This window comes from Perna viridis, chromosome 14 (assembly GCF_037379345.1).
Source record: "Perna viridis isolate PV_CMFRI_1.1 ecotype Kerala chromosome 14, ASM3737934v1, whole genome shotgun sequence".
NCBI lineage: Eukaryota > Metazoa > Mollusca > Bivalvia > Mytilida > Mytilidae > Perna > Perna viridis.
This window is the reverse complement of record NC_142458.1, coordinates 30,417,979-30,445,279: the sequence shown is the minus strand read 5'-3', so window position 1 is coordinate 30,445,279 and position 27,301 is coordinate 30,417,979. Positions and strand designations below refer to the sequence as shown.

Below are 27,301 nucleotides of genomic sequence, written 5' to 3'. Positions count from 1 at the left end.
GTGTTGGCAGGTGAGCTAAAAATTTATTAGTTATTACGGAGGGTATTCACATTCTGAAAATAACAAGCCTTTGACAAAACTTTTGCATCTGTGAAAAATTGGGCAATATAAGAACATTAATTGATACCATGCCACGTAATGGTTAAAAAAGGGTGGATGATAAAATGTTCAAAAGTACATTTGGATTTTGCTGAAAATTAAACTTATCCTGTATATTATGGTACTAAATAATTGAACAAAGTTTTTAAAAAATGCACTGATCTGTTCTCAAGTGATCACAGAACTGTCCGGGGACAGACCCGACTGACAGACACACAACTTTACGGATGGTCACACATATCTCACCACTTCAGAAGCTGGGTATAAGAACCTGATTACTACACACACACTGAAATAATGGAAAACAGTTTACTGAAGTATCAACTTTTATCATCATCATCAACAACATGATAACAAAGCACTACATTAACAAAACAGAAGAAAACAAGGGTTAACATCACAAAAAATAGTAATGTCAATATGTGGTGGTAATAAATGAACATATTCTTTTCTGATACTATTTGACATTATTTAGCAAATAATTCATGATATTGAGGGTCATATGGCAATGGACCTAAGCATTGGGCAATAAATTGGTTTATTTATTGCAATTTAACCCGAAGTAAGTTGAACTATTTGCTATATTATACACTTTTTATATGTATATAGTTTAATCTGCATCATTCGGGTGGACGAAAAGAGAAAGCATACACAAATTTTCACATTATTAATTTGAAAACAAGACGGTCCATGTAACTCCCTACTGGTCCATATGACTTTCTATGGACAGGCAGCAATAAGTTTACAAATCAAATCTTAATTAGCAATTAGTTAAATGTACGGAGGGTCATATGGCATTATACGGACTGGTATGTTGCCCCGAAAAAATTCAATGGCCTGAAGCGCACACACCAATCCATATAACGCCATTTGACCCTCTACTATTAATTATTTGCTCTATCATACTTTTCCAGTTAACAAGCTTCATTCAAAAAGGTACATAACTGTACTGTGTGATGCTGAAGATATCATTTTTAGCTGTGCCATCAGAAATTTTGCAAAAACATGTACATAGACATTGTCAAAAATCTTCAAAATTCCCAGTGAAATAGAAATATGACTGAAAATAAATAAGCCACGTCTACCTGTCCAATATAATTTTCAGCTGGTCCATATAACATTTTATGGACTGATGTAATTTAAATACGAAAATAGACATAATTTCTTAAAAGTATTAGACAAGTATACTATTTTGTGATATTAACCACAAAGCACTAATCTGGTGAATATTTCATTTACATGTCCTGGTCTCGATTTCATAAAAAGTCGTAAGTGTAAAGTTGATCATAAGGAATGACGTCATAAATTAAAATAGCATTCTGACGTCATGATTTAGGATCAATTTCACACTTACGACCTTTTGTGAAACCGACGCCTGGTCTGTTATCAAAATTACCAAACATTTTAATGTTCGACAATTTTTTTTTAAACCTGAAAATTTTTAAAAAAATGTACTGATGTACTATTTTCTTCTTGGCTCTTCTGTGTAGAATTACTTTATAAAATATGCTGCCTTTGTAACCAGGTAATTTAGAGGAAAGCAACTTGTAGTTAAAGTTCATAGTCCATAAGGACAGTACCAAGAAAATTACACTTAAATAGATTTTTTCTAGATTTGTTACTCTTTTTATAATTTTTAAAGTCTATAAACTTTTAACTTGCAATAATCACATTATTGTGCTCTTCAAAGTAATTCTACGTAAGAAAATGAAATTTTCTTTAAAAAAAAATTTGGATGAAATCTTTTTGTTTATGAATATCCTATGAACCTGAGTTTCTTCAAACTGATATAGAAAATTATCAGCAAGTTTATACATGTAGTTTAAAAGAAATATTCAATTGAAATCAGAGAAAACCAAACACAAACAGGAAAATAACCCTTCAGAAATGGTTATAACATACTTGTAACATAACAATAAATAATTCATAGATATCTGATCCGTTTCTGTTCCAAAACTTGTTAAAATATACATTTGCACAAATGCATATTTTTGGTGGGAAAAATATTTTGATTTACATGTAGTGAAAATCTGAAAAAATAAGACAATCTCAAAAACATTACTTCCTAGTTTATCAGATCATCTTGAAATTCTACAGTTTTCATGGCAACTTCTTGTATCAATACATTATCAGGGGTAACTTTGTTTGTTGGTAAAGAATCATTGTGTTCTAATGCTGATGCTAAAGCAATGTCACTGGAATGTTTACTTTCCAGCACTTTCACTTCAGATGAAGAAGAATCTGTGAGAACTGGTCCATCAGAAATTTTTAAATAATTTTTCACTTGTTGTGAGTCACCTTTCTCAGATTCGATTGTGTCTGGATCTACTTTGATCTTTGAATCTGTTTTATCACCTTGAGGCTCAGTTGCTATAGAAACAGTCATCTGTTGCTGTCCAGCATGTTTGTCCATATGATCTTTCAGAGCTTCAGAATGTGCAAATTTGTTGCCACAGAAACCACAAACATAGGGAGTTTCCTGAAATGAAACATAATCAAGAAGTCAAAGAAACCATTTACGACACCACTATGCAACATCCATAGTTTACAATACTAATCATTTATGAACCCACTAGGCAACATCCATTGCTTACAATACTAATCATGTACAACCCCACAAGGCAACATCCATTGCTTACAAAACTGATCATTTAAAACCTTACTTTGAAATATACCATTTTCAATAATATAACAGTATTTGAATTCACAATTAACTTATTGCTCCAACTGACCCCAGATTTTGTTCAGAAAGACCCTTTAGTGTCACAGGGGAAATGTAAATTTAACCTGTGATATCAATAATTATCTTTCCATTGAAGAAACAGCAGGAATGTGTAGTGATTCCTACAATGGCTGATACATCTATTATCATCTTGATCTTTGATGCCATAACATTTTGTGAAATTTAATAAAAATCCATTGAACAGTTGAGGAATAGTTATCCCATTTAAGAACATTATGGATTATTTCCCTTAAAAACGGCCCATGATAATGTGTAACTAAATGATTATAGGTACCAGTGTATGTTACTAAATGGTTATATATTCCTGTGTAATCATATGTATCTGTGTATGTGATTAAATGATTATATGTTCCAGTGTATGTGATTAAATGATCATATGTTCCAGTGTATGTGACTAAATGATTTTATGTTCCTGTGCATGTGACTAAATGATTATATAATCCTGTGTATGTGACTAAATGATTATATGTAAATGTGTGTGTATGACTAAAATATTTATATGTACATGTGTTTTTGACTAATCACTCAGGTGACTTAATGATTATATGTGCCTGTGTATGTGACTAAATGATTATATCTTCCTGTTTATATGACTAAATGATTATATGTGCCTGTATACATGACTAAATGATTATATGTACCTGTGTATGTGACTAAATGATTATATCTTCCTGTTTATATGACTAAATGATTATATGTACCTGTGTATGTAACTAAATGATTATATCTTCCTGTTTATATGACTAAATGGTTATATGTGCCTGTGTAAATGACTAAATGATTATATGTGCCTATGTACATGACTAAATGATTATATCTTCCTGTTTATATGACTAAATGGTTATATGTGCCTGTGTACATGACTAAATGATTATATCTTCATGTTTATATGACTAAATGATTATATGTGCCTGTGTACATGACTAAATGATTATATGTACCTGTGTATGTGACTGTAGATGTGTCTTCAGTGACTGAACATTGGTAAACCCAGCATCACAATACTCACAAACATAAGGTCGAAGTTCAGCATGACTAATTAAATGGTTCTGAAATGTTTAACACTCAAATTTAACATCAAATGTATACATTTAGTTTTAGATAATGAATTTGAGATAAAGGCAAAAAAAAGCACCATAATGATATATTAGGTGTCTTTTAATGATTATTGCTTTAAACCTTCCAGTAGAAAATATTTTTGGGAATTATAGTAGTACAAATATACATGTTCTTACATGATGATGCATATACAATATGAATTTAGAATTCCATCCCTCCATTACCCCTACAACATGAGAGGTTAGAATTCCTCCCTTCCATTACTCCTACAACATGAGAAGTTAGAATTCCATTCCTTCCATTACTCATACAACATGAGAGGTTGGAATTCTATCCCTCCATTACTCCTACACATAAGAGGCTGGAATTCCTTCCTCCATTACTCCTACAATGTAAGAAGTTGGAATTCCTCCCCTCCATTACTCCTACAATGTAAGAGGTTGGAATTCCTTCCCTCCATTACTCCTACAATGTAAGAGGCTGGAATTCCTTCCCTCCATTACTCCTACAATGTAAGAGGCTGGAATTCCATCCCTTCATTACTCCTACAACATGAGAGGTTAGAATTCCTCCCCACCATTACTCCTACAACATGAGAGGTTAGAATTCCTTCCCTCCATTACTCCTACAACATGAGAGGTTAAAATTCCATTTCTCCATTACTCCTACAAAATGAGAGGTTGGAATTCTATCCCTCCATTACTCCTACAACATAAGAGGCTGGAGTTCCTTCCCTCCATTACTCCTACAATGTAAGAGGTTGGAATTCCTCCCCTCCATTACTCCTACAATGTAAGAGGCTGGAATTCCTTCCCTCCATTACTCCTACAATGTAAGAGGTTAGAATTCCATCCCTCCATTACTCCTACAATGTAAGAGCAAAGCAAACTACCTCTCGTAATGTTGGAGTATAGATGCATCAAAAAGTATGGCATATGATATATACTATGCAAACCCAGAATGAAAGAAAATATTCAATTATTTCAGAAATCATTTATTTTTATCCCCCAAAAAATAGTAGTCTTGTTTCCTGCTACCAGCAAGAAAAATATAGGGTAGGTAGGTAGGGAAATTATTTTACTGCGCAAAAACATTTTACATAGAGTTAATGGGGAAACAATCTAGACTTTTACAGGGCTTTAGCCAAAATGGCCATAAAATGTTTAGGGTAGATGTAGGTGTATTAGAAGGAAACAGACATACTCTTTTTTAGCCAATTAATCAGTCAAAATAATTTTTATCTTTCAATCACATTTCACTTATTCAGCATTACAAAGTTCAACAAAATGTTAGGTGTATACCCATCAGCCTATTTCTAACATATATATACTTTCCATAATAAAAGGGGGGGTCTTCTAAGCAGTTTATACCTTAAGATGTTCAAGATTGATAAATCCTCTCCTGCAGATACCACATAAATGAGGCCCTTTATCCTGATCATCATCATCTTGACCTTTTGAAATTTCACCTTTACTTGAACCCTGCAATTCTGCCGAATCCTTTTTAATTTCTTTCACAACTGATGTATTAGGGATCATGACCTCACTACTGATTGGTCTATTAGTTGAGGTCATCAGAGCATTAGGTGATTTGTTAGAGTTCACGACTTCCATACTGACTTGACTACTTGGGGTTATATCTTGTTTTTTAGGTTCTATAGGAGAAAGTAGCTGCCTTAATTTAGCACCATCTGAAGTTGATTTTCGACTAGTAAATGTATAGTTTAAGTCAGAAGATTCACTCCTCTCCTTCATTAGATTCAGCAACAAATTCAAAAATGCTCCTGTGTCAGATGCTTCTAGAGTTCCAATTATGTGCTCCAGTTTTTGGAATGTCCCATGTGGGATTTTCCCTAAATGTTCCCATTTCTGGACATGTGCCCTTGATCTCAAATGTTTTGCTAAATGACCTTTAATTCTAAAAGCTATATCACAGTCTTCACATTTAAATGGTCTAGGATTTGTAGATGTTGGAATGACAAGTGGTTGTTGGGAAATACACATGGTGTTAACATGGGATCGTAGAGCATCAACACTATTGAATCTCATCTTACACTTTTCACACCGGTATTTCATGTCAAGGAAATGACTTTTTCTATGTAATAATAACTGCTGGTGCTCTTGAAATTTTTTCATACAGATTTCACAAGCATATTTGCCCCCTTTGGATGAGGCAACTATGTTTTGTGATATGGCTTTCTCTTGAATCATTTCATCAGTAGATTTTGAAGTGTATGTAATTGGTATTTCTTTCACAAATTGAACTTGACTGACTTTCTCGCCTAATTGGGAATTCATGGCTAATTTCACATCTGACTGCATATTTTCATCTTCTGAAATTTTTCCTTCTAAAGAAGTGTCATCTTCACTTATCACAATAGTTTCCTTTTCAATGTCAGGAGTGGTTGCTATAGCAACAACCCCATCTTTTGAAATGCTTAAAAATGGATGACTGAACTGAAAAGCTGGGGATGCCATACTTAATGCCTCTTTACAATTTTTCACTGAGTCTTCTGTAAGTTGCAATAATTTTGACAAATCTGCAACAGGTGTCTTAAGTCTTTGTGATAATCTAGGAGAAACTCGCATAGGTGGTAAATATCCTCCTAAAGGAACAGTTACAAATAGCTCATTTGGACGTTTGGCTTGAGTTAATTTAGAATGGGAAATTTTATCTATCGATGACTGTATGTCATTTTCAATTTTATCTGAGTCAACAGTTTCTTCAGATTTGTTTACATCTTCACTCTCTTCTTCATCTGTGGTCATTTCCATTTTATTAGCTTTACTTGTTATTTCATCTTTTTCATTCAACTGAAAAAAAAGAAAGAAAATATACAAGTATTACCATAGAGTTCAATTGATTAATATATTCTATTCACCACAATTTTCAGGGATTTTTTTTTCAACAAAGGCAACTTATGTGCAACATTTATATGTTATTAAAGAGCTTAGTGTAAAATACACAAAAATATTGTGCGAGTCTTTATTATACAGGAATATTATACATTGTATTAGTCAAGCCATGCATGTGACAAAATCCAACACAAAACAAAAATTTTGCCCCAGAATAAAACAGATTGTTAATCAGATTTCTCCATTTGCGATAGTAAAATTGTGGTATTTTCGGTGCAAGCTCTAGCGAATGCTTAAATTACTACTTATATGAGGCAGGTGTAACCTGCTGGAGGATGAAGATGAATATATTGATATTTTTATGCCGTTTAGATTACATTATCTCAAATTTATTTTTTCTCCATAATTTGACAAAACTATACATCTTTATGGTTTTTACAGATTTACTTTTCTTCATAATTTGACTAAATTTTAAGATTAACTTAGAACTTTTTTTATACATACCACCCTATTATACATATATTTTGTATTACAAGTCAACTTCCTGCCAGACTGAAATATAGCTCTCAGTATTTCTATAAGGTCATAGGTTAAATTCCTATTTATTACTGTTATGAGCAATTTGTCCTCTGTACAACTATGAAGATTGGAGAATCTGATAATCCATGAGTTATAATGTAAGACACTCTTTCTCTAATTTCTCATATCAATAAAATATACAACCCCGGTCCAAATAGTCCCAAGTGTGGATTCTAATATTATAATACAAAACAACCAATCATCTGACAAGAACAAAATCCTAACATTTGAGTTTACTAGTATTTTAACAATGGGTCAATTAAATTTGCTGGAAATTATAGAAAGTGCTTTAACTATATAAAGAATCATACTTTGCTTTCACTATTGTCAAACTCTGTAATTTGGAACTGTGGTTCTTCAATAGATACATTGGTGTCAAGACTTGATAGTTGTACCCTGGGTTCTCCAATCAACCAAAAAGGGTGGTCAACTGTAAAAAAAAATCACCATGCATGAAATGTTCAACCAGATAATTGCAATATACAAATTATAATGTCTTAGTTCATGTGAGGAATGAGATTTTTTATAGTGGCATATCAAGATTTATTTTCCATTTATCTCTATGGTAACCCTTTTTCTATGCTAGTTTGCCTGTTGTGAATACATCATGTATTATATACAACAACACCCAACCTGTCAAGTTTCAAGACTAGGATGACTAACACATATTGAAGTTGATCTGACAGCATTTATCTTTGACCTTTAAAAATTTTGCCAATTCTCAAGATTCTGCATCTTGGTAGCCTGACAGCCCAGAAAAACAGAAAAGCAAAAAATTTGAATCTTCTTGAATTTTTTTTTTTTTTTTTTTTTTGGTGAGCAAAAAAGTAAAACTTTACTATGACAATCATAATAAAGAAATTATCATTTACATTCCTACCTTTTGTTTCACTGGCTCCTATATTACTACAGGATTTCTGTTCAGCAAGAGCTAATAGGCTTTTAGCAATTTCTGACTGAGCAACTTCAGTTTTGTCTGAAATAGAACAAGGTGGTAAAAATTTCTGTATTTTTTACGCTAGTGCACCTCTAAAATCCATACAAGTTTGACCTATAAAAGTTGGAAACAATTATACATGTACACTCCACAAAAAAAAAGGACCAGCAAATATTTTCTGAGCAAAATTATTTCAGAGATCACTGAATTCATTTGACCTATTTGACCTGATGGGCAAAATTGAAGCTAGCCCACTCTCAAGCATCAGTGCACGACCCATGTCTGACAAATTCAGATAACTGTTACATTATTGTAGTACACAGGACTTCCAAATTATCTTTTGGTCTGACAGAACATTTCATTTTGTCAAACCACAGACTGACAGTGTAAGAAGTTTTTTTTTGTAAAAATTGTTATTTTAAGCCTAACTTTTACAACTATCCAGAATAAGCTTAGGAAGATCCATTGGAATAAATCATACCATTGCTGCCAGCTGCATCTTTCTTCATGTTGAACCCATAAACTGTACATAGGCTGTAAATAGAATGTTTTGATTTTTTAATACACCACTTGCCAAACATGATCATCATATTTGAGCTAGAATGCTAAATGATAATCTGAACCCTCCTCCCCCTAATATTGGCATACATGAGAATGGACATCTGTGACTGCCGATAAAATTTTAAATATTGCTTGAAAAAACAGTAGACATGCATAAATTCTGAGAAATAAAAAGAATAATTAATTTGAAATACCAGTAGTAAATAACTAAAATACAATCACTCCCTAAAATCACTAGAATATTTAGTTTGTATACAAAACAAAATAGGTTCTACCATACGGTAAAATGTTGGCATACTTGGCACTTGTTATCATTTTTTGACAACCCAATTTTTGAAATTGATATTGACAGATCCCGCTGGCAAAACAGGACATGCTTACCCTTCCAGAACACCTGATGCCATTCCAAGTTTTTTGTGTGAGTTCATATTGCAAGTGCTTTAACTAAGTGTCGTTTGATCTTAGTTTTCGTATGTTATTGTGTTTTCTTCCGTTAATGTACATTGTTTATGTAGATCATCTGTTTCCTATTTACAAGTATTTGGATTTTGTTGTCAGTGAATTATCCTTCTGATACATCTGTATTTTACTTTGCCAATATTTGATATCAACTTCTATTATTTATTTCACCTAGAAATAATTACTTCATCAAAAACATTTGATCAAGATATAAAAGATACCTGGAAGATATTTTTGAACTGATTGGAGTACCAATCACAACTTTGCTGTCAGTGGTTACTATGGAAACACTTGTGGTATGGTTAGAGAGAAGCTTGGCACACATGGCTGGTCTGGATGAAATCAAACCTGATGCTGATGGTGGACTAGAAACACTGAAACAAATAAAACATACAGATTTGAAACAAATTATGCCTAATCAATGACATTAATTACAAAAAAAAACATGAAAATGTGAGGATAAGCTAATAACAGAAGGGGTTCATACTGAACTTCACAGTTTGAAATCAACTGACAATTTGAGAAAAACCAAAAGTTCTCGTTTGTTGTTGAGGTTTAACGCCCAAGCAGCAATATTTCAGCTATATTCAGGTGGTGAACATAGAAGGGACGATAAAACGAACATGAAGTGACGATGATGAAATGAAAAATGGGATGGGACACAAGGATAACAGAGTCGACAAATTTGATTGCCACAAGATAAAAGGAGGGATTGGTAGGGTTGGGCAATTTAGCTTCCTGTAGCGGAGCGCAAAGGTTCCTACTCTTATCGAATACCACAGCAGGGTTCTTTAATATGCGAGTAACGTGACATCTTTCCCAACATGGGGCACCACTATGGTTTGCGGTCAGGTTTTCCGTATTATAGCCTGACAACCCCAGCATGTAACACGCCAAGGATATCCCATTCAACCACCTGGGGCACACAACCCAGTTGCTCTGTGGACAGAGCGCCTAGTCCCCCGCTAGGTTTCTGAGCACTATTTAGTTACCATTTATGACACGCTTAGTGCTGCTGCTGGCCTATTCTTATACACCCAGACCTGCACGGGGCCCAAAAGTTTTCAAAAAATGAAACAATGAAAAGGGTTAAAAAAATCTATGGCCTAGGTAATAAAATGCTTCACAGTGTTCAGCTTGAAATAAACGCAGAGGTCAAACACTGAACAGTTGGGTAAGTATGGATACACAATTATGCTTGATACAGTTCCGAATTTATATTCCAATAAATACATGTACAATACATCAAAAATTTCTGACACAATTTGTTCAAGGAACTTAACAATCAAAATTTTAAATTGAACTTCCACCTTTTATCATGTTTATGACCCATTATTCAATATATAAATATGTAGTAATATTTTGCATCAAAGAATTCAACCTTTTTTGAGATCCAACAAGTTTAATTTCAGACTTTTAGCAAACTTGAAAACTGGGCAAAAAGTTATCAATATAAAATACTGTTAGATGATGAATAAAGAATTCAAAGCCTTAAATCGAAACTCATTAAAATTGAATGAGAAAATTCAATACGAACAAATTTTTTTCCCCCCAATTCCTACCAACTATCTGAGAGATAACCTCAAAATTCAGTCCAAGCCAGGCCCTTGGTTCACATATAATCAAGTTGATATTAACCAAATCTCTATTGACAGCATCACCATAATATTACAAGGCAGGAATTGTTTGCAGTTTTATAATGAAAACATATTCTTTGCAGTTGAGAAACATTTCCACTCAATGAATCATGTAACAAGACCATACAGAAATATCTACAACTGAATATTGTCTCCTAACTCCCTAACAAGTTTAGTGAAATTCTGTTTGGTATTTTGAGATGAGTTGTCATCACAAAGAGGATGGACAGACAGATTGACTTACTGATGAATATTTATCAAAAATATTCTAGTCTGTATAACCTTGTTATGTGGGGTACTTGTCTGTGTAACCTTGTGGGGTACTAGTCTGTGTAACCTTTTGGGGTACTAGTCTGTGTTGTTATGTGGGGTACTAGTCTGTGTTGTTATGTGGGGTACTAGTCTGTGTAACCTTGTGGGGTACTAGTCTGTGTTGTTATGTGGGGTACTAGTCTGTGTTGTTATGTGGGGTACTAGTCTGTGTAACCTTGTTATGTGGGGTACTTGTCTGTGTAACCTTGTGGGGTACTAGTCTGTGTAACCTTGTTATGTGGGGTACTAGTCTGTGTAACCTTGTGGGGTACTAGTCTGTGTAACCTTGTTATGTGTGATACTAGTCTGTGTAACCTTGTTATGTGGGGTACTAGTCTGTGTTGTTATGTGGGGTACTAGTCTGTGTAACCTTGTGGGGTACTAGTCTGTGTTGTTATGTGGGGTACTAGTCTGTGTTGTTATGTGGGGTACTAGTCTGTGTTGTTATGTGGGGTACTAGTCTGTGTAACCTTGTTATGTGGGGTACTTGTCTGTGTAACCTTGTGGGGTACTAGTCTCTGTAACCTTGTTATGTGAGATACTAGTCTGTGTAACCTTGTTATGTGGGGTACTAGTCTGTGTAACCTTGTGGGGTACTAGTCTGTGTTGTTATGTGGGGTACTAGTCTGTGTAACCTTGTTATGTGGGGTACTTGTCTGTGTAACCTTGTGGGGTACTAGTCTGTGTTGTTATGTGTGATACTAGTCTGTGTAACCTTGTTATATGGGGTACTAGTCTGTGTAACCTTGTTATGTGGGGTACTAGTCTGTGTAACCTTGTGGGGTACTAGTCTGTGTTGTTATGTGGGATACTAGTCTGTGTAACCTTGTTATGTGGGGTACTTGTCTGTGTAACCTTGTGGGGTACTAGTCTGTGTTGTTATGTGTGATACTAGTCTGTGTAACCTTGTTATGTGGGGTACTAGTCTGTGTAACCTTGTGGGGTACTAGTCTGTGTTGTTATGTGGGGTACTAGTCTGTGTAACCTTGTTATGTGGGGTACTTGTCTGTGTAACCTTGTGGGGTACTAGTCTGTGTTGTTATGTGTGATACTAGTCTGTGTAACCTTGTTATGTGGGGTACTAGTCTGTGTTGTTATGTTGGGTACTAGTCTGTGTTGTTATGTGGGGTACTAGTCTGTGTAACCTTGTTATGTGGGGTACTTGTCTGTGTAACCTTGTGGGGTACTAGTCTGTGTAACCTTGTTATGTGGGGTACTTGTCTGTGAAACCTTGTGGGGTACTAGGATGTGTTGTTATGTGGGGTACTAGTCTGTGTTGTTATGTTGGGTACTAGTCTGTGTAATCTTGTTATGTGGGGTACTAGTCTGTGTTGTTATGTGGGGTACTAGTCTGTGTTGTTATGTGGGGTACTAGTCTGTGTTGTTATGTGGGGTACTAGTCTGTGTAACCTTGTGGGGTACTAGTCTGTGTTGTTATGTGGGGTACTAGTCTGTGTTGTTATGTGGGATACTAGTCTGTGTAACCTTGTTATGTGGGGTACTTGTCTGTGTAACCTTGTGGGGTACTAGTCTCTGTAACCTTGTTATGTGAGATACTAGTCTGTGTAACCTTGTTATGTGGGGTACTAGTCTGTGTAACCTTGTGGGGTACTAGTCTGTGTTGTTATGTGGGGTACTAGTCTGTGTAACCTTGTTATGTGGGGTACTTGTCTGTGTAACCTTGTGGGGTACTAGTCTGTGTTGTTATGTGTGATACTAGTCTGTGTAACCTTGTTATATGGGGTACTAGTCTGTGTAACCTTGTTATGTGGGGTACTAGTCTGTGTAACCTTGTGGGGTACTAGTCTGTGTTGTTATGTGGGATACTAGTCTGTGTAACCTTGTTATGTGGGGTACTTGTCTGTGTAACCTTGTGGGGTACTAGTCTGTGTTGTTATGTGTGATACTAGTCTGTGTAACCTTGTTATGTGGGGTACTAGTCTGTGTAACCTTGTGGGGTACTAGTCTGTGTTGTTATGTGGGGTACTAGTCTGTGTAACCTTGTTATGTGGGGTACTTGTCTGTGTAACCTTGTGGGGTACTAGTCTGTGTTGTTATGTGTGATACTAGTCTGTGTAACCTTGTTATGTGGGGTACTAGTCTGTGTAACCTTGTTATGTGGGGTACTAGTCTGTGTTGTTATGTTGGGTACTAGTCTGTGTTGTTATGTGGGGTACTAGTCTGTGTAACCTTGTTATGTGGGGTACTTGTCTGTGTAACCTTGTGGGGTACTAGTCTGTGTAACCTTGTTATGTGGGGTACTTGTCTGTGAAACCTTGTGGGGTACTAGGATGTGTTGTTATGTGGGGTACTAGTCTGTGTTGTTATGTTGGGTACTAGTCTGTGTAATCTTGTTATGTGGGGTACTAGTCTGTGTTGTTATGTGGGGTACTAGTCTGTGTTGTTATGTGGGATACTAGTCTGTGTTGTTATGTGGGGTACTAGTCTGTGTTGTTATGTGGGGTACTAGTCTGTGTTGTTATGTGGGGTACTAGTCTGTGTAACCTTGTGGGGTACTAGTCTGTGTTGTTATGTGGGGTACTAGTCTGTGTTGTTATGTGGGATACTAGTCTGTGTAACCTTGTTATGTGGGGTACTTGTCTGTGTAACCTTGTGGGGTACTAGTCTGTGTTGTTATGTGTGATACTAGTCTGTGTAACCTTGTTATGTGGGGTACTAGTCTGTGTTGTTATGTTGGGTACTAGTCTGTGTTGTTATGTGGGGTACTAGTCTGTGTAACCTTGTGGGATACTAGTCTGTGTTGTTATGTGGGGTACTAGTCTGTGTTGTTATGTGAGGTACTAGTCTGTATAACCTTGTTATGTGGGGTACTAGTCTGTGTAACCTTGTGGGGTACTAGTCTGTGTTGTTATGTGGGGTACTAGTCTGTGTAACCTTGTTATGTGGGGTACTTGTCTGTGTAACCTTGTGGGGTACTAGTCTGTGTTGTTATGTGTGATACTAGTCTGTGTAACCTTGTTATGTGGGGTACTAGTCTGTGTAACCTTGTTATGTGGGGTACTAGTCTGTGTTGTTATGTTGGGTACTAGTCTGTGTTGTTATGTGGGGTACTAGTCTGTGTAACCTTGTTATGTGGGGTACTTGTCTGTGTAACCTTGTGGGGTACTAGTCTGTGTTGTTATGTGGGGTACTAGTCTGTGTAACCTTGTTATGTGGGGTACTAGTCTGTGTTGTTATGTGGGGTACTAGTCTGTGTAACCTTGTGGGGTGCTAGTCTGTGTTGTTATGTTAGGTACTTGTCTGTGTAACCTTGTTATGTGGGGTACTAGTCTGTGTAACCTTGTGGGGTACTAGTCTGTGTTGTTATGTGGGGTACTAGTCTGTGTAACCTTGTGGGGTACTAGTCTGTGTAACCTTGTTATGTGGGGTACTAGTCTGTATAACCTTGTTATGTGGGGTACTAGTCTGTATAACCTTGTTATGTGGGGTACTAGTCTGTGTAACCTTGTTATGTGGGGTACTAGTCTGTGTTGTTATGTGGGGTACTAGTCTGTGTAACCTTGTTATGTGGGGTACTAGTCTGTATAACCTTGTGGGGTACTAGTCTGTGTAACCTTGTTATGTGGGGTACTAGTCTGTGTTGTTATGTGGGGTACTAGTCTGTGTTGTTATGTGGGGCACTAGTCTGTGTAACCTTGTTATGTGGGGTACTAGTCTGTATAACCTTGTGGGGTACTAGTCTGTGTTGTTATGTGGGGTACTAGTCTGTGTTGTTATGTGGGGTACTAGTCTGTGTAACCTTGTGAGGTACTAGTCTGTGTTGTTATGTGGGGTACTAGTCTGTGTTATGTTGGGTACTAGTCTGTGTTGTTATGTGGGGTACTAGTCTGTGTAACCTTGTTATGTGGGGTACTAGTCTGTGTAACCTTGTTATGTGGGGTACTAGTCTGTGTTGTTATGTGGGGTACTAGTCTGTATAACCTTGTTATGTGGGGTACTAGTCTGTGTTGTTATGTGGGGTACTAGTCTGTGTAACCTTGTTATGTGGGGTACTTGTCTGTGTTGTTATGTGGGGCACTAGTCTGTGTAACCTTGTTATATGGGGTACTAGTCTGTGTAACCTTGTGGGGTACTAGTCTGTGTTTTTATGTGGGGTACTAGTCTGTGTGGTTATGTGGGGTACTAGTCTGTGTTGTTATGTGGGGTACTAGTCTGTGTAACCTTGTTATGTGGGGTACTAGTCTGTGTTGTTATGTGGGGTACTAGTCTGTGTAACCTTGTGGGGTACTAGTCTGTGTTGTTATGTGGGGTACTAGTCTGTGTAACCTTGTTATGTGGGGTACTAGTCTGTGTAACCTTGTTATGTGGGGTACTAGTCTGTGTTGTTATGTGGGGTACTAGTCTGTATAACCTTGTTATGTGGGGTACTAGTCTGTGTTTTTATGTGGGGTACTAGTCTGTGTAACCTTGTGGGGTACTAGTCTGTGTTGTTATGTGGGATACTAGTCTGTGTAACCTTGCTATGTGGGGTACTAGTCTGTGTAACCTTGTTATGTGGGGTACTAGTCTGTGTAACCTTGTGGGGTACTAGTCTGTGTAACCTTGTGGGGTACTAATCTGTGTAACCTTGTGGGGTACTAATCTGTGTTATGTGGGGTACTAGTCTGTGTAACCTTGTTATGTGGGGTACTAGTCTGTGTTGTTATGTGGGGTACTAGTCTGTATAATCTTGTTATGTGGGGTACTAGTCTGTGTTGTTATGTGGGGTACTAGTCTGTGTTGTTATGTGGGGTACTAGTCTGTGTAACCTTGTTATGTGGGGTACTAGTCTGTGTTGTTATGTGGGGTACTAGTCTGTGTTGTTATGTGGGGTACTAGTCTGTATAACCTTGTTATGTGGGGTACTAGTCTGTGTTGTTATGTGGGGTACTACTCTGTATAACCTTGTTATGTGGGGTACTAGTCTGTATAACCTTGTGGAGTACTAGTCTGTGTTGTTATGTGAGGTACTTGTCTGTGTAACCTTGTGGGGTACTAGTCTGTGTAATCTTGTGAGGTACTAGTATATTTACCTGCTTATGTGTCCTCTCCTTTTCAATCAAATAAAAATTGCAAGTTTCACTTGATTTGACAATGTTTAAGTTTTTAAGATACCTTATTGTCTCTGCATCTTTAGAGGTTTCATCTGCCAGATCAATTTGCAGAACATCATCCTCTTCAATGTGCTCTTCCTCTGCATTGCAATCTTCATCTTCATCTTCCATAGCTTGACTTGTTGCATCACCTTCATCATCATCAATATCTTCATCATCATCACACTCTCCATCTTCTAAACTCTTGTCATCTATTTTTGCCTGCTTTGAAAGCTCACACTGAAGTTTTAAAGCCTCTTGATCAATATAACTGTCATCAATCTGAGTAGGAACAGGTAAGATTCCTTTTTCTACACATAATTTGTAATGGGCTTTAGATTTTAAATGCTTTGTCAAGTTTCCTTTTGTTTTGAATGAGAATGTACATGTCTTGCATTTATATGGACGTAAATCTGTATGCGTTCGTATGTGCTTTTTAAGCATGCTAGGTTTCTTGCATCGAATTCCACATTTGGAGCATACATACTTCCCTCGGCCTCTGCCTCTGACATACGTATACTCATCAAGGGACTTATATCCACCTTTAACTCCAGGGATCTTAAACTTCTTTGGACTGGACACAGCACCCGACTCCCCACCACTACTACTTGAACCTGGTTTTGGTCTCTTTAGAATTTTTGTTACCAATTCTGTTTCACTACGATTCATCTTCTGGTTCTGTTTAAAGGTCCAGTAGCTACTGTGGGTAAGTAGTCCCCCTTTTGGGGACTCCTGCTGAGCATCATTGTAAACTGGGTTGGTAGTATAAGATGTTGAATACAATGACAACAACATTTTTGAGGTAAGACCTTCAGGATTTGGATCATGAGGTGCCACCCTCCAATTTGAGTACATGGACACTTTCTTGGAGTGGCTCTGCATTACATACATTGGTTGGGGTCTCTGAAGACAACAGTAAGAAGCATAAGTAGCTGCATTTAGAGAAGGGTAAGAGTGTCCAAAAATAGACCTTGGAAACTTCTCTTTGAACTCCATTTTCTGTGCATCACTTTCTGAAAAACTTCGCTGACGAGTCAATTTATTTCTTTTTAACTCTGAGCTTGATGTTGAAGGTTTAGGGCTGGTAGCCTTAGGACTTATCAAGCTTTGAGAATGAACTGCAGATATAGGTGTCCTTGGTGGTTCACTACCCGCTCTTCCACTCTCAATCTGTGGTGATCTATATATAGCCTGTTCCATGACGACAGGAACATTGTAACTAATTGGTTCATTTATTTTCATTTGTTCCACTCCTTCCTCAGTTGAATCTTTAGTTGTGTTGTTTGATTTTTCTACATTTACCTCCCCTTCAAATTCAGCCTTTTTAGGTTTTGACCTGTCTGCCATATCTTCACATGTCTTTTTCATCTGATCAGTTGAGTTATCTGGCTTGCTAGCATTTGGTGCTAACTTGTCTGTACTCAGGGACCGTTTCATAAGAATTTTCTGCTTTAAAGTATTTTTCCATTTTGCCTTAGCTGCTTCCCCTGTCAGATCTTTCTGCATTGTGAGAGGTGCCTGGCTGCTTGTACTGGAAGTTGGTACTTCAATCCAAGTAAGTTTTCCCTCATTGCTAAGAACAGCAACTTTTTTTCCATCATGTATTTTGTCAGAAATTGATAATTTAGTCAATGTTTGGGTCATTGCTACTTGAGGAGTTCCAATTAATTGCCCTTCATTTGAAGTATCCGTGCTGGAACGCCTCTGCAAATTTTGTTGTCTTTTCAGCACATTTTTTCTAACTTTTGTAGCTTCTTTTGAATCTTTGTTGATTTCCATTCTGACCACTTCACCATCAATCATAAGTTCTACACATCTACACTGCAGTCTCTGATGGATTTCTCGCTCCTTTTGGTGTTTAAAAATAGCTCCACAAAAGACACATGGAAAAAAAGCACCACTGGCTTCTGATTCCTTTGAATTGCAAAATGATTTCTGGTGTTGTTCAAGTTCATTTTCACTCTTAAATACACACTTACAAACTGCACAGAAACAGCCCTCTATACTTGAATCCTGAACTTTTAGCTTCTTTGAACTTTCACTATCTGAAGTCAGTGTTTGAGGTGGACATTTGCGTTTTGTGATTTCAACTGGCTCATCTGGTTTGTTAACTTTTATTTTTATCATGATTTCATGCCCATCCAAATCTTTTGCAGTCATTGTGTTGAAAAGATCTTCACTTGTTTGTTTAGAAACAGATGATTGTTGCCTGGAGACTGTTGGCATGGAAACCCCTCCTTGATGCATGGTAACTGAAGTTGACAATTGTTGCTTATTGTTGTTGGTGTTTGAATTTGATTTTTGGGTGAGCGAAGACTTCGTTGGAGGGTTTTCAGAGTCTGTCTGTTGATTTGTAGAGGAAGTTGGAGTCCTACTATCAGGTTTCAAGATGTAAAATAATGGTGTCTGCTGACTACTAACAACATCTACATTTGGAGACAATGAGGTTGTAGAAGTCCTAATATGTGACTGCTTCATTTGACTTAAAGCTGTAAAATTTGGTAGTATAACATTATTTTGTAAACTTGTGTGTAAATCATTCAAACTGAGATTATTGGTTAAATTTACACTTTGTGTTGATTGTAAAGTTGGCTTACTAACTAGTGATTCTGGTCTTGGACTAGGTGGCTCTACTTTTGGAGCATCACTGTTTTGACGTGACAATTTCCTAGGTCGAGGTGCATCTGCCATTGGTGCACTTACAATCGCTTGATTTGCTTTGATTAATTGCTGAATTCTTTCACTAAGAACATCATAGTTAGTTCTCTGCTCCCGAATTATTGGTGACTGAAGGGAAACTGGTTGTTGCATTGTGGGAGTTTTGGTTTCTGATGACTGCTCCTGAGGATGATAGTGAATAACAACTTGGCAACTTCCGTCAGGGAGAGTGGTAAGAGCAGCAGAAAGTTTTGTCCCAGCCTTTGAAGCCTGCTGAAAGTTTTCTGTCAACTTATCCAGATCAAGTGTATTTCTTACATTCATTGTCATATCTTTATGTACTTGTTTTGGAGTTTCTAAACTTTGTAGGTTTGTTTTCACCACTATAGACTCATTGTTTCCAAGGTTACCAGTGGCTAGTTGTGGTTGACCAATGGTGGCTGTTTGTTGGCTCAACAGACTTGAATTCTTCAGATCAACAGGTTGCAACTTGCTTTGATGTACTCTCGTTTCTTCTTCTTTGGCTTTCTTATCTTTTTTCACAAGTTGTGACATTATATCAGGAGAAGAATTATCTTGTTTTGGCGCAATTTTCAAAAATTGAGTCTTTGATGAGATTTCCATTGGTCGTTTTTCATTAATGACGCTTTGACTCCTCCTTAGTGGAGGAACTGTAGGTCTCTCTGTCATTGATGACGACCTTTGTAACTTTGTTTTCAATCTATCCAAAGCAGCGTACTCCAAAACATATTTCTCAGCTTTCTCTTTCACCTTTCCATCTCTTTGAGAATATTGCAATTTCACCACTTTTGGACGTTCTTCCTTTGGTTTGCCTAAGTATTTCGCCACCTCATTCAATACATGTTTCTGTGCCTGCTCTTTCTTCAAGGAATCTCTTGGTGAATCTGAAGGAATTTCTACAAAAAGCTCCTGCCTTGATGGCATAGAATGTGATCGCTGAAGATGTGGTGGAACAAATGCATAAGACGGTTCTCCTGAGCTACCTTGATTTTCCATCTCATCATCAACATTACTTTGGTACTCAACCTCTTTTTCATAACCATGCATAGCTTCTGAACTTCTGTCCTCAATTTCACCTTCAGATTCAGTATCACTATCTGATGCAGTATTGTCCCTTTTCAATCGCTCTGATTTTCTTGCCCTTTTATCTTTATAAATTTGAAATAGTCCAACTTTGAGTAAATGAGTTCTAGATTTACAATGTTTATACAAATTGCTCTTAGTTTTGAAATGGAATCCACATTCCTTACATGGGTAAGGCCTCTCCCCTGTGTGAGCTCGGAGATGTTTTTGTAGAATGCTGGGTTTGGCACATCCACGACCACAAAATGAGCAAACATATTTGCATGGCTTAGAAGATTTAGAAGCCTTACCACTGATTAATGCTACATGTGTGGCAGACTGCACGATTGATTTTGGAGGAGTGTCTTGCATTCCTGAAGTGTCACTTGAACTTGAGAGAATTTTTTCTGCCAAAACTTTCTGTGAATCATCAATTACTAGTTGTTGTGGTGATAGAGCTGTGTTTTTACTAATAATATTTTGAAGTTCATTATCTGTAACCTTAAACAAGGCCTCTAGAGAGAGATTACGCTTTTCCAAGTTTTCAGCTGCAGAATTAGGATTTTCTGACAAAGTTTTAAGAGAACCTGTTGTGAATTCTTTCTGTTCAGCAGTTGTATCTTGTACTTTAGGAATCACTATAATCTGTGGCGAGTTTTGTAGTGATGATCTCACAGCAGAAATACTTGATAAACTGTCTGTAGTGACAAAAGATGCAGTGCTAGGCATCCCAGATACCACCATGGCATAACTGCTGGATGGTGACTGAAGTAGAACAACCTTGCCAGGGTCTAAATCAACCTTCTGTGTTCCATCTGACGTTTCAGTTACCATAGAAACACTTCCACAATGACTATCACTCTCTTTTATTTCTTCACCAAGAGACAAGTTTTGTCGTTGTAGCTCCTTCAACTCATCCAACGAAACAAGATCTGTGCCAGGCAAAGAAGATGGCAGTACTCTTTTAAGAACCAAGTTGCCTGATTCTGGGGATTGTACAAGTAACATTTCTCCAAAGGAACCAGGCCACTGTGCCTCATCTTCAGAGAGTGTTACAACTGAAAATATTAAGCAAATGTCTATTAATATACTTGACTTAATGAATATATATACATGTATAAATGTACAATATTATGAAATAAATGCATGTACATGTATGAGTTACATGTAGAAAGAATGCCTTCAAGATTCAACACTATTTTGATTGTACATTTCTTTTTTTTTTTTGTTAACTTAATATAAAATACTGATGCATATTAATAAACGATCAAAAATCATCCATTACTGGTACTTATTGTAACATTTCATAATTTGTTTAAATTCAACTGTTCCAGTAGATTTTAAATATTTTTTCACTGTTACAAATCACCTAGCAATGGCAGAACCAGAAGGGGCAGTGGGGACATCCCCCTTGTAATTGGGAATCCAGGATCCACCCATGTATCATTCATGTGGATAAGTTTAAGTCATTTCCTATTAGCCAAATTTAAGTTCCTGTTTCCATATCAACATGTAACATTTTCTATTACTTTAGGCGCCAGTGTCATCTTCAACTTGTGCTGTCATAGGGGTAGCCGATTGCATGTACTGGTACATGTATTTCTCCATACACTATACATACATGTTCATGTATTTCTCCATACACTATATGTTTTATCAATAGGATTGGTTGTATGGCAACACTTACCACAGATTTTTTTTGTTTGTTTCATGGACATTTTCATATACATTTTGTACCTTCGCTTTACCTCTTATTTTGTGAATTCACACTGTTTTTTATATCTGTAATCTATATGTACATGTACTTTTTTTTTATATATATGAATTAGCACTAATAAATCCCTGTTCGGTTTTTGCAAAATGAATGTCATTTTTCATCAAGACTAGATACATGTACAAGAACATTCAAAATACACCAAAAATCTTATCAAAGGGAGACAATCCTTACCATTCTGCTCTGGATTTGCTTCAGATAGTACTATGACTTTGTTACGTGTGTCATCATTGTCTTCTTTGTTTTCTTCTATATTTTCTGCAACAAAGACATTTAAAACACTCTATTTTCAAATATCAATCAATTTAAAGAGTCAGACAAAGAGTTGAACCTTAGAAATCAACCAAGATACATCTATTCTACTGTGTAATTATTTAAGAATAGAATGTTTCCTTTTTAATGTTTTATCAGCGTCTAAAAGCATTGACCATGGAACATTTTCAAAGAAGTGTAATAGCACTCTATGTCCAAAACGCTTTTACACCCAGAGAAACATAAAAAATAAAACATTTAATTCTTGTAATTACATAATTTCTATTTGTTCACAAATAGAAAAAAGGAAATAAACTGAGATTAATCAACGTAGTTCACTTCATTATGGGCATGACCTAAATACATATGTGTTTCATTAACTCATGAAACATCACATGTGATGTTTTGTTTGTTGGGGTTTAATGTCTGAGCAGCAATAACATCACATGTGAAGTCACAAGTCAATGACAAATGATTGTGTCTATTCAAAACTCTTTTTATGGTTATCATTTTGCTATTGTTTAATCTTATATACATGTATAATAACATTTATTTTTTTCGATATAATGGGTGTGCTGTAATATATTTACTGAACACATGATTGATTGTAGGGTTTTAACGCCCGAGCAGCAATATTTCAGCTATATTCAGGCGATGAACATGAAGTGGATGATAAAATGAACATGAAGTGATGATGAAATGAAAAAATGGGATGGGACACAAGGATAATGGGGTCAACAAATTATGACTGCCACTGGAAATAGGGAGATGTGGATAGAGTCAGGCAATTTAGCCTCCTGTGGCAGAGACCTATGGTTCCTACTCAGGGAGAATACCACAGTAAGGTTCTTTAACATGCGAGGAACATGGCATCTTTCCCAACACGGTGCACCACTATGGTTTGTGGTCAGGTTTTCCGTATTATAGCCTGACAACCCCAGCATGTAACACGCCAGGGGTACCCCATTCTACCACCTGGGGCACACAACCCAGTTGCTCTGTGGGCAGAGTGCCCTAGCCCCCGGATAGGGTTCTGAGTACTATTTAGTCACCTTTTACGACAAGCTTAGCGCTGCTGCAGGCCTATTCTTTTGACACCCGGACCTGGTACTTAACACATGAAGATATATTATCTTATAATGATAAATGTGGTCTAATACGTCAGTATATGTATAAGTAAAATGTCTGTAAGTACATGTATTTGTTTTTAGCAAATATTGCATTCTCCATAAATTGTACTCGACTATGCTTTAAACTCATTTGAATTTGAAATTCTGATATTTTCTATATTTGGTTGGGTCATTGTCTCCTTGACGTATTATCAAAATCCATTCTTGTTATCTTCAAAAGTGCTACATGTACATGTATATGTAACCTTTGAAGTGTTTATAATATGTTATATAAAGCTGTAATCTGTATAATGAAATATCTTAAAAGTTCATCTAATCACTATAACACAGAATGAGGGATGGATATCCCTATCACTATATAATAAAACATTGATTTTTTTACATAGTCCTTTGTCATATTTACGGAATACAAGCCATTTTAGCAAGTTTTTCAAAGTGACGTAACCCACAAAAACTGACAACCTGGTTGGGGGTCTCATTAGGGAAAACCTCTTTTTTTAAATTTAAACTATTTTCACTTTGGTAAATACATGTACCTGAATAGCTTGAAATAAGTTATTTAAAAGTATCCAAGTACATGTACTTGCCACGGCTCTAACGAATTGAATGAACTTGTATTTGAAGTCTACTGCTGTCCACTGCTCCAATTTGACAGTAAACCAGTTTGTCGGATGACAAATTTGTAGAAAGTTACTCCCCTTTGCTTAAAATCTTAAAAAACAAAGCCAAAGTCAAGAATATGAAAAAGAAATATTGTCCATGATTGTTGGGCTTTATCCAAATATTAGGAGAAATTTGAAATATTTAACAATACCACTGAAATCTTCTGATATTTTCAGCCTTTTTTCTTCACCAAATTCATCTGAATCATCTTCACCTGAAAAGAAATAATGAATAAACAAAGTAATAAACATGTATTAATTTGAAGTCTTCTTACTTGATTGGACAAAATTATTTTTCATAAATTTTTGACTAATTTCCCACCTGCTTTTATGATTATTAATGATTATATTGTATATTTGCACATTTTCTAAAATCATTGTAATCATTGAATTAATTTTTTCTACCCAAGAAGGTCTATGATTGGTGAATAAAACTTTCTTATCTTATCTTATGTTAAATGTCATAGTAAATTTGTTCTTGTCATAAATACACATTTTTGTGACTTTTATTTTATGTGTTGCTTTTAAGTTACAGTTGTACATGTATTTTGTATGAATCACGATTGTTTGTATACTGCTAACCATGCATGGGGCCAGGGTTTGCTAGGAAGCCCACAGCACTATTTGATGGACAAATCAAATGGTCCTAAAATTTGTTTTGCAGTCCTCTCTTTATTACCGATAAAATTTTAAGGATTTAAATAGCACACCAGCTAAAAATCATGCACAATGTGATTCATGGGTAAAAAGCCTACATATTTTTATCAATGATATTTTTTTTTAAATTGGCATAGTAAACAGAAATTAACATTCAGTTTTCATATAACTTGTGTTCTTGAGAGACAAAAATTATATAGAATGCACTGTAGATTTCAAAATTAAGAGAGACAACTCTGTAAATGTCACTTAAATATAATATTATAGAATCTATTGGATTTTCAATGTTGATTATATCCTAAGAACAGACAGATTTGAAAGAACAATTAACATTTCACAATATAGACCCATAAGACAATTTAATAACAAAAATAAAAATAAGTAGCCTTTTTGGGGGTGTATCACATTATTCAGATTTTGCATGATTCTTACACAGACAGCTACTTAAAGTTAGTGCGCGCAAAGGACCACCAAATTTGAAGGTTGTCCTCCCTCAAACACGGAGGCACAGGAGTTAGTGTCCAACCGTGGGTGTCCTTTAATTTGGAAATAAAATCATATGTGAAATGTTAACAAAGTGATATCTTTTACAGATAATAAGTAACACCAAGGAGTTATAATATATAAATTTATAATAAAATAATATTATTGGATGGAAAACATTTTGTGTTTATATTGGATCGAGAAATACCTTATTATAATGTTATTACGAAAATTCTTATATCATCATAGTAATGAATACCTTCTAAAAAATTACAGTTATTTTTTTCTTAAAATACAGACTGTCAACTTAAGGTTGCGTTGCGAAGTTACTATTTTTATCCAACTCAAGAGGGTGGACGAGTCAAACTTCTCTGTAGGGTTCACGCAACATTTTCAACTATGTTTCGGCATAGTTGCTATTAAACATTTTAACAAATACAAAGACAACATAAAAAACAGTACAGTATTGCGCTGGTTGGAAAATTTAACATCAAATTAGTACTTTATTCACGAAATTATTTCAAGAAATTTCTAAACATTGACCTAAATTTGGAATCGTCCAATCAGCCAATGTGTAGGAAAATTCCAAATGGTTGCCCCGAGTGTTCAAATTTTTTGATTCATCAAGACAATATTGAAACTATTTTCATTAAGTTAAGGCTCGATGGTTTAATTCTAAACAAGGCGTTGTTTTTATCCTACTTGTACCCTTGAAATTTGCATGAAGAAAACTAGTATCGATCTGTGGGATTCCCAAGTAATCTACCAGTCGAGACAAAATGGAGGGTGTTCCCGTGTTCAAGGCGAAAGTCATTAACATTTCACAACAAAATATGGCATGTCACCAATAAAAAATCTGCCAAATATAAAGTAAAAAGCTTTATTTAAACAACAGTTACAACTTTAAACTGAAAATATACTCTAAAGTTCACATTTTTGATGGCATACATACTTGTTTGGGGTGACCCAGTGGCGGGTTTCCTACGTGGCATCCCTTAACATATGGATCTCCCGCTCGCGAGGTATTTCGTCGTCTGTTCTACATTCCACAAATAATATCTGATTCGTTAAATATTTCAAAACTAGGATTGATACTTGATAATAAGTTTCAGTAAAGTTTCTAGTCCATAAAATCAATAAATCCAATTCAATACGGGGATTTTCTCAAGTTATGCAGAAACTTAATGACGTCAGGAGTTACCCTTTTGACCTTGCGAAACTGAGGCAGGTGATTTCCGAAAATAGGAATTACTATTTTACTTATATTTAAGGGAGTAATGCAGCGTGAAGCGACGCGTAAATATCGTAATTTACTTTTTTTAACCAGAGTTGTAAATAATGTAAATTAATATCAATACGGCAGATCTTGTGAAATAGAAACTGTTTTCATTGTGCATTTTTAAGCTAAATTATGACAATCTATATTAAAACAGGGACATACTCGTCGTGAACGTTTTCCCTGATTAAAACTATCTATTGCAATTTGTTCACTAAAACTTTAACGAAAGATCTATATGATAACGCTATAATGTGTACATGGAAGAACTTTTCAAGTATTATTATCCGTATGTTTGGGCCCGTGAGGGCATGATACATTACATATTTCACATTACATTGAACTTAAATTTAAAAACGCACAAATCATTGATCTACAATTACTGGTTTACCACTAGGTATACATATTAATGGTTACTCATTTTGTGTAAAGTATTTCAACAACTTAGCGCGTGTTATTATATACATATGGAAGATGTGTGCCTCCTAATATGTTGAAATTTTAATTCATTTTCCCTACTTTTTTAGCATGTTGAACTTACCCATTTTTTTCACTTTATGTTGTAAATAGTACCTATACTGTGTGTAATCTACAGTTACTTTTAAAGCAATGTTGAAGTAATATTATTCAAACTTTGCACATGCAGTGATTAAATACATATTGAAACCGTTTACTATGAACAAATGTTATTCATTTTTAGCTCACCTGGTCGTAGGCCAAGTGAGCTATTGCCATCACTTGGCGTCGGTCGTCGTCGTCGTCAACAATTTCTTCAAACATCTTCTCCTCTGAAACTACTGAATGGATTTGGATGAAACTTAAGATGATTGTTCTTAGAGTGTCCTGCACTAAAGGACCGTTAGGATTTTTGATCGGCGAAAAGACATGGCCGCCGTTATTAAAAATGGAACATAGGGGTCATACAGCATATTTTTGCATATATCTCCAAAACTGTTAAGTTTAACCAAATTATGATTTTAGGGTAAAAAATA

General features: G+C 35.8%; 1 protein-coding gene across 1 annotated transcript; it reads right to left on the bottom strand.

The window, feature by feature from the left end:
* Window positions 1–407: 407 nt before the first annotated feature.
* On the bottom strand, window positions 408–26,235 carry LOC148598962 (uncharacterized). Its single transcript, XM_088560282.1, has 11 exons — window positions 25,986–26,235; window positions 24,046–24,108; window positions 22,024–22,107; window positions 16,357–21,133; window positions 9,514–9,666; window positions 8,754–8,806; window positions 8,216–8,311; window positions 7,647–7,765; window positions 5,272–6,714; window positions 3,784–3,891; window positions 408–2,578 (listed from the first exon to the last, which is right to left on the bottom strand). Exons 1-11 carry the CDS (start codon window positions 26,023–26,025, stop codon window positions 2,165–2,167), a joined length of 7,350 nt encoding a protein of 2,449 aa, XP_088416408.1. The 5' UTR covers window positions 26,026–26,235; the 3' UTR covers window positions 408–2,164.
* Window positions 26,236–27,301: the final 1,066 nt, after the last annotated feature.